The 17,199-nt window shown below is 44.4% G+C and overlaps 3 protein-coding genes across 5 annotated transcripts; 2 read left to right on the top strand and 1 right to left on the bottom strand.

Annotated features, from left to right (window-relative positions):
- Positions 1 to 178: 178 nt before the first annotated feature.
- LOC104423258 ((R)-mandelonitrile lyase-like) lies at positions 179 to 2,719 on the bottom strand. Its single transcript, XM_010035767.3, has 2 exons — positions 2,533 to 2,719; positions 179 to 1,989 (listed from the first exon to the last, which is right to left on the bottom strand). The coding sequence occupies exons 1-2, from the start codon at positions 2,633 to 2,635 to the stop codon at positions 428 to 430; spliced, it is 1,665 nt and encodes a 554-aa protein (XP_010034069.2). The 5' UTR covers positions 2,636 to 2,719; the 3' UTR covers positions 179 to 427.
- A 4,802-nt stretch (positions 2,720 to 7,521) lies between these two features.
- On the top strand, positions 7,522 to 9,341 carry LOC104423255 (mitogen-activated protein kinase kinase 5-like). Its single transcript, XM_010035763.3, has one exon. The coding sequence runs from the start codon at positions 7,649 to 7,651 to the stop codon at positions 8,756 to 8,758; it is 1,110 nt and encodes a 369-aa protein (XP_010034065.2). The 5' UTR covers positions 7,522 to 7,648; the 3' UTR covers positions 8,759 to 9,341.
- A 1,725-nt stretch (positions 9,342 to 11,066) lies between these two features.
- Positions 11,067 to 16,862, top strand: LOC104423254 (vacuolar cation/proton exchanger 3). 3 transcript variants are annotated; one of them, XM_039303255.1, is made up of 12 exons: positions 11,067 to 11,431; positions 12,614 to 12,880; positions 13,037 to 13,104; positions 13,209 to 13,237; positions 13,655 to 13,851; positions 13,957 to 14,178; positions 14,324 to 14,455; positions 14,861 to 14,977; positions 15,056 to 15,109; positions 15,233 to 15,349; positions 15,828 to 15,921; positions 16,162 to 16,862. In XM_039303255.1, the coding sequence occupies exons 2-12, from the start codon at positions 12,614 to 12,616 to the stop codon at positions 16,170 to 16,172; spliced, it is 1,308 nt and encodes a 435-aa protein (XP_039159189.1). In that variant the 5' UTR covers positions 11,067 to 11,431; the 3' UTR covers positions 16,173 to 16,862. The 3 variants fall into 3 exon arrangements, with proteins under 3 accessions (XP_039159189.1, XP_039159187.1, XP_039159188.1); XM_039303253.1 differs by lacking the exon at positions 11,067 to 11,431 and adding an exon at positions 11,486 to 11,833; XM_039303254.1 differs by lacking the exon at positions 11,067 to 11,431 and adding an exon at positions 11,854 to 12,088.
- Positions 16,863 to 17,199: the final 337 nt, after the last annotated feature.

The raw sequence follows: 17,199 nt of genomic DNA, 5'->3' as shown, positions 1-17,199 counted from the left end.
CATTTCAAATTGTATGTCTTCTTCATCAGACCATTTAGATGGAAGGCTCACTCGTCACTTAGACATAGGCTCCTTACCCATGCCGACATTCTAAGGGGTTACTTTGCCTTATCATCCCGTGAGTGCTGTTTACGATGAACTCAGTGTAAAAACATGACCGAGGGAAGTGATCGAGATAGACCCAAGAGAACATTACTGAGAGAGATTTCAATTCTCTGTTTAGAATCAACATGAATGGTGGAGTTGAACTTGCATCTTTACATGCTCACATCACCCGTTCGTGCAAACGACCCTATTCGCTATTTTCCAAAAGAAAGAATCGGTAAAATCAAATGGCAAATGACAGTTTTCTACTCTGGGGATTTGCGTGCATCAAGGCTGAAGCAGCGTGAGAACCGACAAGCATTTTGACTCTATTCATCTGGAATCACTTTGGTCTCGATCTCTCCCTCCTCATCTTCAACCCAACATATCTTCCAAGCATCATCAAGGTCGCCTGAGGGTTGGTCCCGGGAGACACATTCAATGTGGAACCGTCCACGATACGGAGTGCATTAACTCCAAGCACCCGGAACTCTTTATCGACCACCTTCCCTACCACGCAGCCACCATGGTAGTGCCATATGGTAGTCATCGTCCGCCGGCAATGCTCCGCCATTTGTGTGTTGTTTGATAAATCAGCCGGGAGGGGAGGCCCCACATACCTGAATTCTCTATTCCCGTACCAGTCCCTGAACTTGAAGTAATCCAAGGATTGACTCCTCAGCACTTCACCAATCTTGCGTATGCCGCTGATGCAGCGTTCCAGATCCACCGGGTTGCTGAAGTAATTGAACCGGACGATTGGATTTATCCTCACATCCGTGGAAGCGAGCCTCAGCGAGCCATGGGAGAGTGGGCCAGCAATCTTCCCCATTAGAGTGGCCACGGTCACGTTCAGCAGTGAAGACGGCATGTGCAGGAAAACTGCGCGAGCCGGGGACGCGAAAGGGATCACATTCGATGCCGCTTCAATGTAGGCTCCTGATTTGGTGATCCCCACAACCTGAATGAGAGAATGCTCCAGCGGCATCGGAGGCACGATCGAAATCCCATTCCTTGGATTGTCATAAAGGAACTGCCCGACGAATGGAAGGTGATGAGCCACTGGGATACCCCAGTAAGAAAGATAGGGCCGAGGTCCGACGCCGCTGAGAAGCAGCAGCTGGGGACTGCCTATCGCGCCAGCCGAGAGGATCACTTCGCCGTGGTCACGCACCATTGCATGATGGTAGCGACCCACTTTGTCACGATAAACGACTCCAATTGCGGATGGCTTTTGTCCTGGATCTGCCGAAGTCGAAGCTAGCAGCACCCTTTCGACGCTAGCATGCACTCCCACTCTAATGTTGGAAGGTTTCGCGTAGCTTAATAGATCGGCGGAGGTGTGTCTTCTCCCGAACCTGTCGAATGTCGAACCGCCGATCTTGGTTCCGGCCACGTGATCGAAAGTGAACCCGTTGAAGGGATTAACCCCTGCCTCCAGGAGTCCATCCCTGACCGCGGATTGCCAACTCCTCAGCTTGGGCCGAAACACGATAGCCTTCTCGATCCAAGCATAAGACATGTTGACGATTCTAAGATCCCAATCCACCCCCGAGTTACGGAAAAAGTAGGAGTTGGCCCGGCTGTAGAACCCGGCGTTTATTGCGCTGCTGCCGCCGAGAATGCGGCCTCTGGCATTGAGAACTCCTTCTTCGGATGTGAAGGCTTGAGCCGGCGAACGGAATGTGTCGACTTCCATCAGAGTCCTGATGAAGCCTTCTTGTGACATGAGGTTGGGCTTGCCATAGCCGACGCCTCCGCGCTCGAGCACAAGGACTCTGTAGGATTGAGAGAGCGTTGCCGCCAAGGGGCACCCTGCAGTGCCTCCTCCAATTATGACGTAGTCGTAGTAGTCCTCCATCGGGAAGTCCGTGGCATTCGACACAAACTTGAGATACAGTGGCTCTGCCCACATAAAGAATAGGGAATTTACAGTAAGATTGACAGAAGGCACTTCACGAACGAAAGAAAAACAAATGATGTTTGAATGAAAGAAAATGCGCACAGAAGTATCCGGTGGTGATAATCAACAAACACGAGCGTAAATACTCTAATGCGTTTTGCCATTTCTTCGAAACAACTTGGCGGTATATCAAAACGAAAGCAACAACATCGCAACAGAAAGGTTTTCTTGACACCTCGCATGCTCAGAAGAGCGTAAAGAACTTAAAGAATGGAATGGACTCGAATATATCAGGGTTAAATTTGTGGATTTGCTCAGACCGCACGATGTTTCGTAACCAGCAAACTGAAGATGACAATCATCCGTTTTCGCCAACAGAGAAAGGGAAGACAGAGCGAAACACGCACTTCTTCCACCGCTCCAGTCACATCCACTTCCGCTAAACACAATGCGCTTGAGCGCAATCAAACAGAGGAAAAGCAAGATACGGTGGAACAAAGTCGAGTACATGGTGAAGTTAGAAATCGGATCGACATAGGACCGACCTTCTGTGGAATGTGGCCTGGCAGATGAGAGGGCGGCTGCCCTCAGGAGCACCCAGAAGAACACGACGTGGAGGAGGAAGCAAACCTTCAAGGGTCTCGCCATCGATGGAGCTTCTTGGAGTCTCAGTCTCGGTTCAAGAAAGAGAGAGCTTTTCCCTAGAATTCTTTCGGCTCTGAATTCGCTGGCTGCTCAGTGTGTGCGTATTCTTGAAGATACAGTTGAAAGGACGTTATATATATCTACACGTTGCGGGGGGAAGAGTGGTTAATGGCGGTTGCAACTGCCTCTGATCTTGATGCGGTTAATAACCGGAATTGATGAGTATGAGAAGAATGAAAGCAGAGCATGCGAAGTGCTTTGGTCTAGTGTCCCCATCCTCATTTCACTTATTTTGGGTAATATGCGTGGCAGTGCATGAGGTGATTGTTTAGCCAAATGATGCTTTTTAGTGTGCTAATTCATTATCATAAGCATTTTCTTTAGCTTGATAGCCTAATTGAAGCAGCTCAACGGCCCAATTACAATCAAATCTTAGGTCCGTTTGTTTGGCGAAATCTTTTTCTCAATTTTCGATTTTCGATTCGCTTAGAAAATAATTTAAATGGAAAATGCTTTTCAAGGAAAATGTTTTTCTTACCAAAACTTAAATTAAGGAAAATGATTTTTTTTTCTTTAAAAGAACTAAAAACGTTTTTAAAAATATAATTAAATATCGGCGCTTAGACATGTAACTTTAATCTTGGACATGAAAACCTCAACGTAGGTTCCTAGATCTTGGCATTTAGGACAAGGTCTCCAAAGTGGTTGGGTCCCAAGACCCTGGTGCTCAAGCCTAGGACCTCGAGGCCCACGCCCATGGCCATTGAGGCTAGGCTCGGACACTTGGTGCTTAGACACGATGCTCCAACACTAAAGCTCTAGTCTATTAAGGTTGTGCTTGGGTCCCCATTGCTCAAGCTCTAGTCTTGACCTCTAGCTCAAGGTTTCAAGACTGTAGCAATCTTGAGCCTCGCCAAGGGTCTTTGGCAAGATGAGAAATGATGCTCATTTGCAAACGACTAAATTTGACACATCACTAGTGAATTTGATGCATCGCAACAAGTGATCACTAGCTTATGGCAAGCCTTGAGCTTTGTCGACCTATGGCAAGCTTAAAGCTCACCGATCTAGGTGAGGTTTGAGTTCATTGGCACTTGAGCTCGCCTATAGTTGGTCATTGACCTTTGCCATGGTTAGTGAGCAGCCAAGGAAAAATAAAAAATAAAAAAAAAAGAAAAAGAAATAATGTCTATTTGTGATTTAAAGGAAAATAATTAGTTTTCATTTACATGGTGATTTAAGGAAATAAATTGCCCTCCCTTCTAGAAGAGAATGTCACCATGTCGTTTTCGATCCATATAAAACATTAGATGATAAGTGCGACAGTACGGAGCGCAACTACACACGATTCACATGCGTACATGCTCGTGACCGTATGCATGCGTCGTATATGGGTGTGCAATTGCATTGATGGCACGTGAAAAGGTCACGACTGGAGGGAGTAACTTGGAAAAAGTCATTACAAAAAGGAGGAGATGATTGCATGCCACTAAGGCTACGACATGATGGGGGAGGTGGAAACACGACGGGTCGAGAACGAGTCTCTCGACGTGTCATCGGATAAACGTATCCCTTTTTTTTTTGGTGGGGGTGGGGGGGGATGATATAAAAATTTGATGGAACGACTGTTCTGATTCGATGTCGTAAATGGCGTTCAGTTCAACTCCAAGAAAAAAAAAAAAAAAATACACGTTCCTCAGTTCCAAGAGAAGGCGAGGGCAAATGAAGGTGGCTTCTTTGACTTCCGAGGTTGGCGCGAAGGTGCGAGGAAGAAGAGGAACCCTGCATTGGCGTGAATATCAAGACGCCCTTCAAGGATAAAATGGTCATTTCATTTTCACGCCCCTCCCTTCATTTATTATGATTCTTTTCTTTTTTTTCTTCTAGAAACGTTATGTCGAAATTTCGAAATTCACTTACACTTCTATATATATATTATAATTATGGATTCACCGAATCAATTGATTAGAGAATAAATTAATCTATATGCCCAGCACAAAAGAATGTCGCATATGACGTGTGACATGAGATTTGGACTCGCAACCTACCTCCTTAGATCCAGCCTCCTGTTCCTTTTGTTTTTAAATTGGAAAGATTTCTAGGTGCATTATGGCTTTGTGGTTTCCAATTGCACTTTTTTTTTTATCCCTAACTTTCCAAATTCACAATTCGCCACCTAGAATATCAATTCTACATGACTTCAAATCGCACTTAGCATCACTCGCTCCACCAGTGATATATATATTATCAAAATATCATTTTTCTTCTAAATTTACCTCTTTCTCTTTTTAACCATAATTTATTACATTCTCACATGGCAAAGAAGAAGAACAATAAAGATACTCTTGCAGTTTGAGTTCTAGTCATGTGAAATATTCGAAACTTTTTCAAAATTATAGATAGTAACGCCCACATATTCAATTGATTGTCTAGGGAGAACCTAGTGTGGGGATGATATTGAAATGAGTAGTTACCAACGTTCAGCTCATCTTTAGTGTAAAATCGTTGGTATTCCTTGGTTGTGGAGAAGAAAAATATACACTTCTAACTTGGGGAGGGGGGGGGGGGGACATGAGGCTTGTATGCACTAGCAAATAAAAATAAGGAAATCAATCCTGTTGGGCGTCCTGCAAGCGGAGTATCGGGGACAGTTGTCATAAGTGAAAACACCTCTTGCCTACCACCTACGGCCAACATAATAGCCAAGTAGTCGAGTTATGTTATAATTTATTATGTTCTCACTTGGCGAAGAGACAAAAATAAAGACACTCGTGCAATTCAGCTTCTAGTCATGTGAAATATTCAAAACTTTTCCAAAATTATAGATAGTACCACCCAATTTTATTTTATTATAACCTTCTCATAATTATCAAAATATGAGCATATTTATCGATTATCTAGATATTTTTGAAAGAAAACCTATGAGTAAAAGTAAAAAGATCATTCTCTTAACAGGTGCATATATAGTACATTAGGGTTTGAGTTCATTGAAGTGTCGTACTTCATACATCAATTATCCACTTGATGTGAAATAAAGAAATAAACAAATGACTTGTGCATGCATCGTCACCAATAACCGTGTCGAAGTTTCAATCGATGGCACGTTACGCTTGTCAATTAGCATGACCATGTAGCACCTGTCACGAACAAATGTTCATGTCATACATTAGAAATTGACTAGATCTCCGATATTTTCTTGTAACTATGGTGCACTAATAATTTAACCTTCCTTGCAATTTGTTCAGTGTCAACTTAGGGGACCCACAAACTTTTATGGAGAATAGAGGGTTTAACAAGTCATGTCATGTCATTTACCAAAAAAAAAAAACAAATCATGTCATGTCAATCCATAAATCAGGCATGGTCAATGAACCACTTGAGCCATAGATTAAATGGGAATAGGCCTCAATTGTAATAGGGAAAAGTGACTAACAAGGGATCATGGCAATTTAGGTTCACCTTATTTACGAACAGGTTTACTCAAAAATGGAATCATCGTTGTGCCACATTTAGCAAAAACTAATCGGAGGTTCAAAAAGTTGCTCACCCTTCATTTGGTACTTAGAAAACACCATGCGTAGAATTTTTTAGGCCTCAAGCAGCTTGCGATTCCGGAATCTCTTGTGAATATGGTTGGGGTGAAGTCCATGGGGTGCCCTTAGATGGCAAATGACGGCGTTTTCATCTATATCACCTCATGTTAAAATCTAGGTTAAATTTGGGAATCCACAAAATCGAGGGTGGATAAGCTAATTTGTTACTTATTCCAAAGAGGTACATGGGTCGAGGGGGTTTGCAAATACAATGGACAGAATCAAACTGGTACGTGGTTTTTAGGACACGAGACCGAGTCAATTTCCACTACATCGTAATTCCCATGTATTGACGTGAATAGATAATTCACTAATCGGGGGAGACTCGTGGTCGGAAAGGCGCACCGGACTTCAAGACCTTCGGGGGGCTTCCGCGGGTGGAAGAGGAAAACGCCAACGTCAAACCCACATCCACGCGGTGCACGTCCTCCGCGAGGGGAGGCCGGGCCGACCCTTTGGAATTTTGACCCCGTCTCTCCTCCCCCATCATCACAGTTTTTTATGCCTGCTGCCCGATTGACCACCTCCTCCTCCTTCCTCTCTATATTTTGCCGAAGTTTGACAACGTCCTCCCATCTTTCAGCCCCCCTCCAATCATTGTGATCCCGCGGGCGGTGAGAGAAAAAGAAAAAAAAAGAAGACTTTTTGGGGTGGGTAAAAAAACAGAAAAAGATCTGGCAGAAGGTCTTTAGCTTTTTACCCAAATCAAACTAGACACATCATCCACGCTTTCTCCGTATTGTCCAGCTGTACCCCTGTTTCTATCGATCCCCCCAGACTCCGATGTTACCATATCGACAAATAGATTCTGTCCAACGTACGTGGATGTTGGGAATAACGAATGACATATACGAAGGAGGAGGAGCCCTTGACTCTCCCCGTTTCAAGCACGCCACCCCCCCCCCCGCCCCCGTTGAACCGCGTCCTCCCCAGCCCCCACCTCCTTCTCTTCTCGTTCTTCTTGTACCGCTCTCGATTGTACTTTTATAAAGAGCCTTATTAGCATAATAGCCCTTGAAATATGAATAATAATTATTTATGACTTTTAGAGTGTCACGCAATCCTTAGTGAAATCGGATCAAACCCTTTTCTTATGGTTCGAGCCTAGAAGAAAGTTAAAAAAAAGAAAAGGGAGAGAGAGAGAGAGAGAGAGGAGAAAATGGGGGAAATGGGGAAGTAAATCTCGTGCGTTTGACTTTTCTACGGACTCGTGCTTAGCCTTGTGCATAGGATAAGAGAGAGTGGGGAGGAAGTACGGTGGGTGTATAAGTATAAATAGAGCAGCAGGGCTCTCCCTCGTTTTGACTTCATTCCGTTTCCATCATAAAAGCTCGAACTAGAGGGAGACACGCGGACGGACGAGAAGCGAGGAGGAAAGCAAGGCCTCAGGATTCCCATCGAGACCGCCGTCGCTGCCCAAGTCATGACCCCCGTCCATCCCCCGCCGTCCGGCTCCGTCTCCGGCTCCGGCTTCGGCTCCGGCTCTAGCTCCGGCTCCGGCTCCAGCTCTGGTTCCGGCTCCGGCCGGCCTGGCCACCGGTCTCGGCGGCGGACGGACCTGACGCTCCCGCTCCCGCAGCGCGACACCAACCTCGCCGTCCCGCTCCCGCTCCCTCCCCCGCCCTCCGCCGCCGCCGCCGCCCCCTCCACCTCCGCCGCCGCCGCCGCCCGCCCCCGCCCGCTCGACTTCTCCGAACTCGACCGCCTCAGCCGGATCGGCAGCGGCAACGGCGGCACGGTCTATAAGGTCGTCCACCGCCCCACCGGCCGCCTCTACGCCCTCAAGGTAATCCACGGGGACCACCACGAGGAGAGCGTCCTCCTCCAGATCCGCCGGGAAGTCCAGATCCTCAGCGAAGTCGACGACCCCAACGTCGTCCGCTGCCACAACATGTCCGACCGCCACGGCACCTCCGCCGGCGAGATCCACGTGCTTCTCGAGTACATGGACGGCGGCTCCCTCCACGGGGCCCACATAAGCGACGAGCACCGCCTTTCCGGCATCACCTACCAAATCCTCAAGGGCCTCCATTACCTGCACGCCCGCAAGATCGTGCATCGCGACATCAAGCCCTCCAATTTGTTGATCAACTCCAGGAACGAGGTCAAGATCGCCGATTTCGGGGTGAGCCGGGCGCTGTCGCAGACCATGGACTGCAATTCCGCCGTCGGCACCATCGCGTACATGAGCCCCGAGCGGATCGACACCGACATCAACAAGGGCTCCTACGACGCCTACGCCGGGGACATCTGGAGCCTCGGCGTCAGCGTGCTGGAGGTCTACCTGGGCAGGTTCCCCTTCGGGGTCGCCGGCGACTGGTCCAGCCTCTTCTGCGCCATATGCATGGCGGAGCCGCCGCAGGCGCCGCCCACCGCGTCGCCGGAGTTCAGGCATTTCGTGGCGTGCTGCCTGCAGAGGGTCCCGTCGAGGAGGTGGACGGCGGAGAAGCTGCTGAGGCACCCGTTCGTCTCCCGGAACGGCGGCGACCAGCCCAACCTGCATCGGCTGATGCCTCCGCCCCGCACGCTCTGATGCACCAGACATTGGAGGGCCTCTGTCATCATCTCCCTCTTTCTTCCTTCTTTGGGACATAGAAATTTCGAATTTGCCTTGGTTTCTATTATAAGGTTTTGGATTTGGGTGTCGGTGTAGATCGTAGAGTTTCTATCTATTTTTGGGGGGGGGCAAGAATTATTGGGGAATCAGAATCGATTAGCGACTGATTTCGATAGGATGACACATGACATCCAACGACATTGCTATAAGAGGCAATGCTCATTTGTCACATAAAAGAATCATGAAAATGTCTTGAGTTTTTTTTCCTCTCGGTTTCGCATGGTTTAGCTGTAAGCATGAGGCTTACAGAATGAGTGGTGGAGGATTTGTGGGGAGATTTATAGGATTTTTGATGAATTTTGGTGTTGAGGATCTTGAAGGATCGGCGCGATCCCATGTAGAGATCTCTTTGAATCTGGAACTCATCACGTTTTCATCACCTTTGGATCCCTGTATTTTAGGACAATACCAGATGGTCCTGCATGTTGGATCTTGGATGATTTGTCCAGGCAGGAGACAGATCATGCATTTTAGTTCGAGTCAAAATCCTTGTATTCAATCCGGACAGCAACTCCAACCGGCGCCTCGCATGCACGTTTAATATTCTCTGGGTAATAATGCTCATAAGACTGGTCATTAGGGGAAAACTTATATGATAGATAAAAGAGATGAACCCCACTGAGAATCATATAAGGAAGTTACATGATCAAAGTGGAACTCAAGGAGATAACGGCAAGGTGCGAGATGGTCCATTTAGGGAGGAATCGCTCTTCAGAATCTCCCTCTTTATGTAAGCAGTGCAGATATGGCTGAAGCACGAAAGGGACGGAGTAATTCTTACTTCCAGCTTGCTGGAGTGCGCGAAAGGTCACCAGCCCAAGCAGCGAGCTATTGAGTAAAGCATCTTTCGACAAATAGACGATGAGATGAGATGATTCATGATCCTCATGTGCTGCCTAATGGCCACGGTCGATGTTTAAGCTGTAGCCATAGCAATTGCATGGAGCGACTTGTAACTTTGTCATGGTATCGATATGTAAACTTGCGTATGAAGTTGAATTGAAATTTCACAAAATTGGTGACGCACAGTTCATGGGTCTCTCTCTCCATTGACGAAAACGTGGCGCGAACATCGGGAAAGATGAGGGACGGAGCATCGGAGAGATGATCCGTTGGAAGAGGATTGGATCTGAAAGATGGTTAAAAATGAACAAGCTCTGGATACATCCGAGTATCAAAGTGAGGAATCGTTGGGGGCGTCTTGGGCCAGAAGCCCAAGTACCGTACAATAAACTATGGAAACGGAACCCAGTCACGAAAGCCCAAGCCTCGCCCATTTTGCTTGGATGATATTGATATCTTCCCAGACCCCACAACAAAAATATCTTTGAGGCTGACATTTTCCGATTGCCCCCCATCAAAATCATGGCTGTCTCGTGTATGTTATTCCGGGTACATTGCTTGTCTTTTAAGAAAAAGAAAACCCAATTTTTTTCTTTTTAATTTTCTTGACTTGTCGTGAAAAGGGAAAATGAAACAAGTTGTTTTTGAACTTTTGATTTAACGTACAATATCACCTCTAAATTTTTATTTATTTTTTAATGTAGACCCCAAACTTTAATATAATGTATAAATTCGTTTTGAAATTTTAATTTGTTTAATATGATTCTTAAACTTTTAATATATCTAATATAGTCCGTAACAATTCACATTGATCAAGTTAAAAATTTAAATACGACGTTGTGCATTAGATTGTAGTTTAAAATATCACATTAAATCAATTAAAATTTTAAAAATGAGATTACATATTATGAGATTACATATTATGACAGAATTTGGAGGCTATTTAAGTTGCCATCTTTTTTGTGTGAAAATGAGGGAAAGTTTGACGAAATTAGAAGGCGGCTCAGACAAGTCCACGGGCTTTGAGAGAACTCGCCAATTTTGACGCCGCTCACGAAGGCTTTAAGGAACTTTCGACACAAATTCACCTTGTCCGAACGAAGCCGCCCCCTCTGCATCATTTTTCTCTCTTTTTTTTTGGCATTGCGGAAGGGCTCTGCTCATCGGATCACGTCGCATGTCTGAGCTGTCCGGAATCGGAACCAGGCCGAATCCAGTGGGGGGGAGAAATCACGATCTCGTGAATTTGGGAATTATGATTGCGCTGTACTTGCTGCTCTTAGAATGAGTGGTGGAGCCCCACTCGCCGGTCGCCGTTCCGGGCTTGCGTGCGGCTTCGTAATGACAAAACATTAAAGCCAAAACAATTATTAGTGGAACAGCGAGATAGAGAGAGAGAGAGAGAGAGAGAGAGTGGATAGCAGACGGAGGATGCTTCCTGGAAGTTTCCTTTTTCGACTCGAACCCACTTCCTCGCCTGCAACAGTCGGAAAAAAATCGGAAAAATTCGTCGAATGTTTGGGCCAAGATTGACATCGATGCAGATGTTGCGGCATTGTCAATCTTGCAGGCTGGAACTGCCCTTTGTAGAAACCCCATCTCCTTCTTCTCCTCCTTCATCTTCTTGCTCAGTTACGGGCCCCCATTTGTGCCGTGCAGCTTGATGCCCTGTGGATTCGCTTCTTGATCTCCCCAGCCCCCTCTCTCTCTCTCTCTCTCTCTCTCGTCCTTGTTCAAACGCAAAAGGTGGGTCTCTCTGTGGAGAAATTACTCGTTAGCTTGTTTATGTGGGTGTGTTTTTTTTCGTCTGCTTTCGGTCGATTTGGAGCGGGTACGTTTGCCGCCCTCGAGCGCGAGCTAGCGGTTTCCGGGTTTTTCTTCTTCTTCTTTTGTTTGTCCGTATCTTGGCATGAAAGGCCTTTCCTTTTCCTTTCAGTTATGGTGTCGTACGACTCGTCTCGCGACTGTTGACGCACGTGTTGTGAGTTCAATGAGCTTCCTCGTGTTCCCAGCGTGTGGCCATTTTAAGGATCTTGAAAATGAGGCATTAATTTGCTGAGAATTTCAACGTCTGATTGGATGGTGGAGTGCTCAAGTCGTGCCACTTGGCATAGGAAGGGAACCCGATTTCGTCTGTTGTCTGGGTTTGTAAGTTGAGAAGGGTTCTTGTTTTCCTTTCCTAGTTAACCGAGCCTTTAGCTAATGACCCTTAGTCGCGGGGGTTCTTGAGCTCAACAGAGTGGTAGGAAAAACGGGCAGCAGTTATGGTGCCGTGATTGCACATCTTGGCTAAGATGGTGTGAGGAGGATTTGCAAATCTCACATCTGCTTGTGAATAATACTGTCCTTTAAAAGAGAGTGATGTCGAGTTCAAGAGGAGGTTCAATATTCGGAATAGCAAAGGTGGGGATTAATAATGGTTAAATGTCTTGCCCGGTGCCCAACATATTTATATCAACAGCCAACCCTCCATTTGTGGCATCTCTAATAGTTCAAGCAGGACACATGTATAGTCAGGAGAAGATTACTCAGTTGGATTTTGCAGCAAGGAGTCATCATGGACCTCTTTTGTTGTGGCAAGTTGTATTCGTGTGGATCCTGTGGCTTTTGGTAGCCAGCTAAACATACCTCAATTTGTTTCCCCTGGCAGAAGTCGAAGCTTTGGCTTGAACGATAACATATGACGGCCGGCAAATTTATCTTTATCGAGTGCTTGCTCCTATTTATAGCTTTTCTGCCGTTTGACATACCATTGTAGGAACTTTGGAAAAGTTGGCTTAAATGCATCTTGATGATGCCATATCGTGGGGAATATATTATTAGATTGAACATGGTTCAGATGATGCCCTTGAATATATAGCTGAAATCTCTAACTTCAGTGCTGGAGCTTAATTTTCGAGAATTCTCATGATTATTCTGTGCTTGCAGATGGGACCCATGGAGGAGAGAATTGACCTTGATTCTGAAGAGGAAATCCCTTTTACTTCATCTCCAAATGGCAGCAAAGTTCACCCATTAGATTTTGAGAAAGTCCGTTTAACATCACACAGAGGTTTTGCGAACTCATGGATTCACAAGCAATCAAGGATCAGCCCACTCAGAAGCATCTATATTGTGTTGATGACAGCAAAGATAAATGTATTGCTACCTTTTGGCCCATTGGCCATACTGCTACATTACCTCACCAGAAATCATGTAAGCAGAGCTCTGACCATCTTTACTTTGTCCTAAACTTCTGATGCTCGTTTATAGATGCCTCTTATCTTTTTTGAAAACAAAACGCGCTTCCCAGTAAAATCCAAGATGATCTCGGTCTTGAAATTGAATCTCAAGTTACTTCATTTGATGTAGGTTCTGGTCTTCTTCTTAAGTATGCTAGGCATCACACCTCTTGCAGAGCGGTTGGGCTATGCAACTGAGTAAGGATCACTAATTACATGAAGTAGTAAATAGCATTGAATGGCTCTTTTGCCACTCTTAGCTTTTGGTGATGCTTATAAGCCGTTCACTGTCATTTTTGCAGGCAGCTTGCATTCTACACGGGACCTACAAGTACTAGAGCTGTCTTTATCGCTTGTTACAGTACTTTTGTGATATTTCCATCTAAAAGCTGTGTGTTTCGGAATTGATCCGGGTGTATATTAGGTTGTCAATTGTTGGTGCTGTAAAATATATAGACTGCCTTTGGGTCTTATTGTAGTTTGATGAACCATTTCTTTGATTGTCACACACTTATGCGTGTGTAATACATATACTTGCATATTTTGCATATATTTAGTAATACTTAAATGTGAATGTAAAGATAAGGATATAGAAAGTATATCTGATAATGAGCCATTGAACATTTTTGATGAAGAGTGATAATATGCGTGACTTCAGACCGTGATATTTTGGCATTTATGTAAGCTGTAGTGTGATTGACCTCCATCCTTTTTCTAGATCTTTATGAGAACTATTGCAATTTTGCAGTTGGAGGTCTTCTGAATGCCACATTTGGAAATGCCACGGAATTGATTATATCAATTTATGCATTGAAGAATGGAATGATAAGGATCGTTCAACAATCATTGCTCGGCTCTATTTTATCTAACATGCTTTTAGTACTTGGATGTTCCTTCTTCACTGGTGGGATTGTACACTATAATAAGGTTCAAGAGTTCAATCAGGTAGATCTCAGGTGCTGCTCTGTTTTTCTATGTCAAAGTTGAGAATAGATGCCTTGTTGGTTTGATGCTCCAAGTTTGAAGTTAAGGGGATTACCTTTGCAACAGGCTACTGCCTCGGTGAACTCTGGATTGCTCTTGATGGCAGTAATGGGAATAATGTTTCCAGCTGTTCTTCACTTCACGCACACTGAGGTTCACGCTGGAAAGTCAGAGCTTGCTCTGTCAAGGTTTAGCAGCTGCATCATGCTCGTTGCATATGCAAGCTATATCTTTTTCCAGCTAAAACATCAATCCAGTTTACCCAACCCCAATCGCGATGTTGATGAGGTCAGTCTCTTTTCTAATCTTTCAGGATAATTCGGCATGTACTTGACTGTTACGGTTTTTGTAGTGTTATTAACTTAAATCACTTTCTACTGAACTTTCAAGTGAAAGAGAACCTAATTGTCATTATTCCTTGCCTTTGTGACAGGAAGGAGTCACTGAAGAAGGTTCTGAGGAAGAAGAGAGTGCTGAAATAACCCAGTGGGAAGCAATTGGTTGGCTAGCTGTTTTGACCCTCTCGGTGTCTGTATTGTCTGGCTACCTAGTAGATGCAATAGAGGTATCGTCTTTGATGGGCCTCTAATGCTACTCGCACTTATCGTGTCATCTCATTTATTTTGTGGAGGAGGTGGATTATCTTTATATCTGGGGCAGTAGGATATAGGTCATCACTCAATCTGACGCTAAGGATTAAATCATTGCATAGACTAGTCTAGGAGGGAGGGCAGAGCTCACAAAGCTGTCTAGCTATTTTTGCAGTGCTAGAAGGCAAGTTTAGCAAAACTTAACCCCTGGATTAGCATTTTGTCTTTGCATTTGATTTTAGCCCGAGCTCTCACAGACTCATTTGGTGCTCATTGGACCAGAGGAAGTCATTGACCACAATCATGTGGAGTTTGGTGTGATGTTTTCATTTGCCAGAAGATTCATTCATCAATTTGAAAGCCTTTCTTCCTCTTTCCAGGGAGCATCTGATGCATTGAACATTCCTGTTGCATTCATCAGTGTCATCCTTCTTCCAATTGTGGGAAATGCGGCAGAGCATGCAAGCGCTATAATGTTTGCAGTGAAGGATAAGCTTGTAAGTTTGCTTGAAAAATGTTTGTTTTATTTTATTTTATTTTGCTGCCTTTTGATTCCACCTGCTAACTTTTTACAGGACATTACAATTGGAGTGGCAATTGGATCATCTACGCAAATATCAATGTTTATGGTACTTCCTCCATAGTAATATATATCATAATTCTCATTATTAAACTTCTAAATTTTATATTTGCAGGACTTGCCGCGATCTAATCTTTGTGTCCATGACATCTTTCTTTGTTGATAATTACAGATACCCTTCTGTGTTGTTGTTGGGTGGTTGATGGGGAAATCAATGGACCTGAACTTTCAACTCTTTGAGACTGCCACACTATTCATAGCTGTAATAGTAGTGACATTTATGCTGCAGGTTAGTTATTGAGTTCTCTTGTTTTCTTCTCTCCACTAATGCGGCTATTTTTTGATGAAACCCATTCTCTATTAGCCATTATGTTAGTATAATTTTGTACAACCATCGCTAATTGATCTATAAACTGAAGTGTGACTTTAATCGAGAAAAAGCTGTGACACTCCCTACAACCCTTAGGCTGAGATTTGGCCTAAGTTCAGAGCATTGGGATTGATAAGTGGAAATGAAAACTAAGAGTCTAGAGAGATACACATGCAGGAGCTCCTGTGGTGTTCCTATGTACAATTTCTTGAAGATTGCCAGCTAATCTATTAGTTTAAGCTAACAGATGAAATCGTGACTTAATTTTTAAATGGTCTACTAATATTATCAAATCCTTTTTCGGGGGCATAATTGTGCCATTGACATTTACATGTAAGGCCATACAGCTCGATAATCATGATTTATGACTCCACAAACTTTGCATTCTTTCTTGCAGGAAGGGAAGTCAAATTATCTAAAAGGCTTGATGCTTATCCTGTGCTATCTCATTGTCGCAGCTAGTTTCTTTGTGCATGTGGACCCTTCGACCGGTGAGTATAATGTTTTTTTCATCCCTCGTTCATCAAACAAGATACGTTTTTCTCATTGAATTGGAGTGAAAATGTGGTGCCACACTGAATGCTTCTTTTGGAAATAAATCTGGTGTCCGCGGACATGAGCGCCTGCATAGTTCCTAAAGTATTGGATGTCCTTTCCAACATGTCTTTTAATTTCCACCGCATAGATCTGTGATGCCATCATAATGGTCGTTCTCCATTGCTTCTGTGCAGATGATGACTAATTAACAAAGGATGGCAATGCCCACAACGTAGTTAACAGCTTCCCATGTCCGGCCGCATAACAGCTGCAGTGCTATTCTCCCACCTTCCCACCTCCGATAATTGTGGAGGCATTCGGGGCTGGAAAGGAACTTTGGGCTTTAATACAGTCGAGTGAATCCCGTAATTGAGCGGTCACACGGGGCGAAGTGACACGGCCACTACGGTGCTAGTGCGGAATCGAAAGTTGTAAGCTTGATTTTTTTTTGCGAAATCTGCAGACTTTCAACGAGATGATTATTTAGATGGTGGAAGTGAGTTGGAAGGGACTTTGGCTGCTTTTGTATCGTATCGTCACTGCTGACTGAGTAAGATTGGACAGAGTTGATGAGCCAAGCACAATGGAATGGCATCCGCGTGGGATGGCAATTCGTCTTCTTTGGCCAATTGATTCGAGTCTTGTCTCTCTCTTTCATGGTCGTTCTGGTACGCAACTCAATAATCAAGGGGGAAATACAATGCGTGACGGCATGACTCCCGATTGACAGATTGTTAGAACATGTAAAAACTGATGTTTTGATGCGACACCCATGTGAAGGAGCTCATGTTCTTTCCATGGTTCTTCATCATAATCATGCTAACTTTTCTGATTTTTAAGGTAACGATCTGTAATTAGTGAAGTATAGAAGAAAAATTACTTACTGATTTATCAACATGCACTCGTAATTGTTCGTCAAGATTTATGAGTACTGTTGATATAATCATGGCAAAGTCATCGATTTAGACCCAACTTTATCAGCACCTCATCGATTACTAAAGTTTTCTATTTACATTCGAGTGTTGTTTGAATGATCATCAAATCACTAGCGCTGTCGGTATGAAGCTATTATAAATATTCGACATAGCTATGGTTCTACAATCAATGGTTCATCTGTATTTTTTTTTTCTCAATTTTCTCAATTTGTTAAAATTTATCAGTCTATATGACAGTACGTCCAATACGATGATGGGTTAACGAAATTTAATGACATTTTTTTCACATCGGCACGT

Source organism: Eucalyptus grandis, chromosome 10 (assembly GCF_016545825.1).
Source record: "Eucalyptus grandis isolate ANBG69807.140 chromosome 10, ASM1654582v1, whole genome shotgun sequence".
NCBI classification, from domain to species: Eukaryota; Viridiplantae; Streptophyta; class Magnoliopsida; order Myrtales; family Myrtaceae; genus Eucalyptus; species Eucalyptus grandis.
This window is presented reverse-complemented; position numbering and strand designations above follow the sequence as displayed.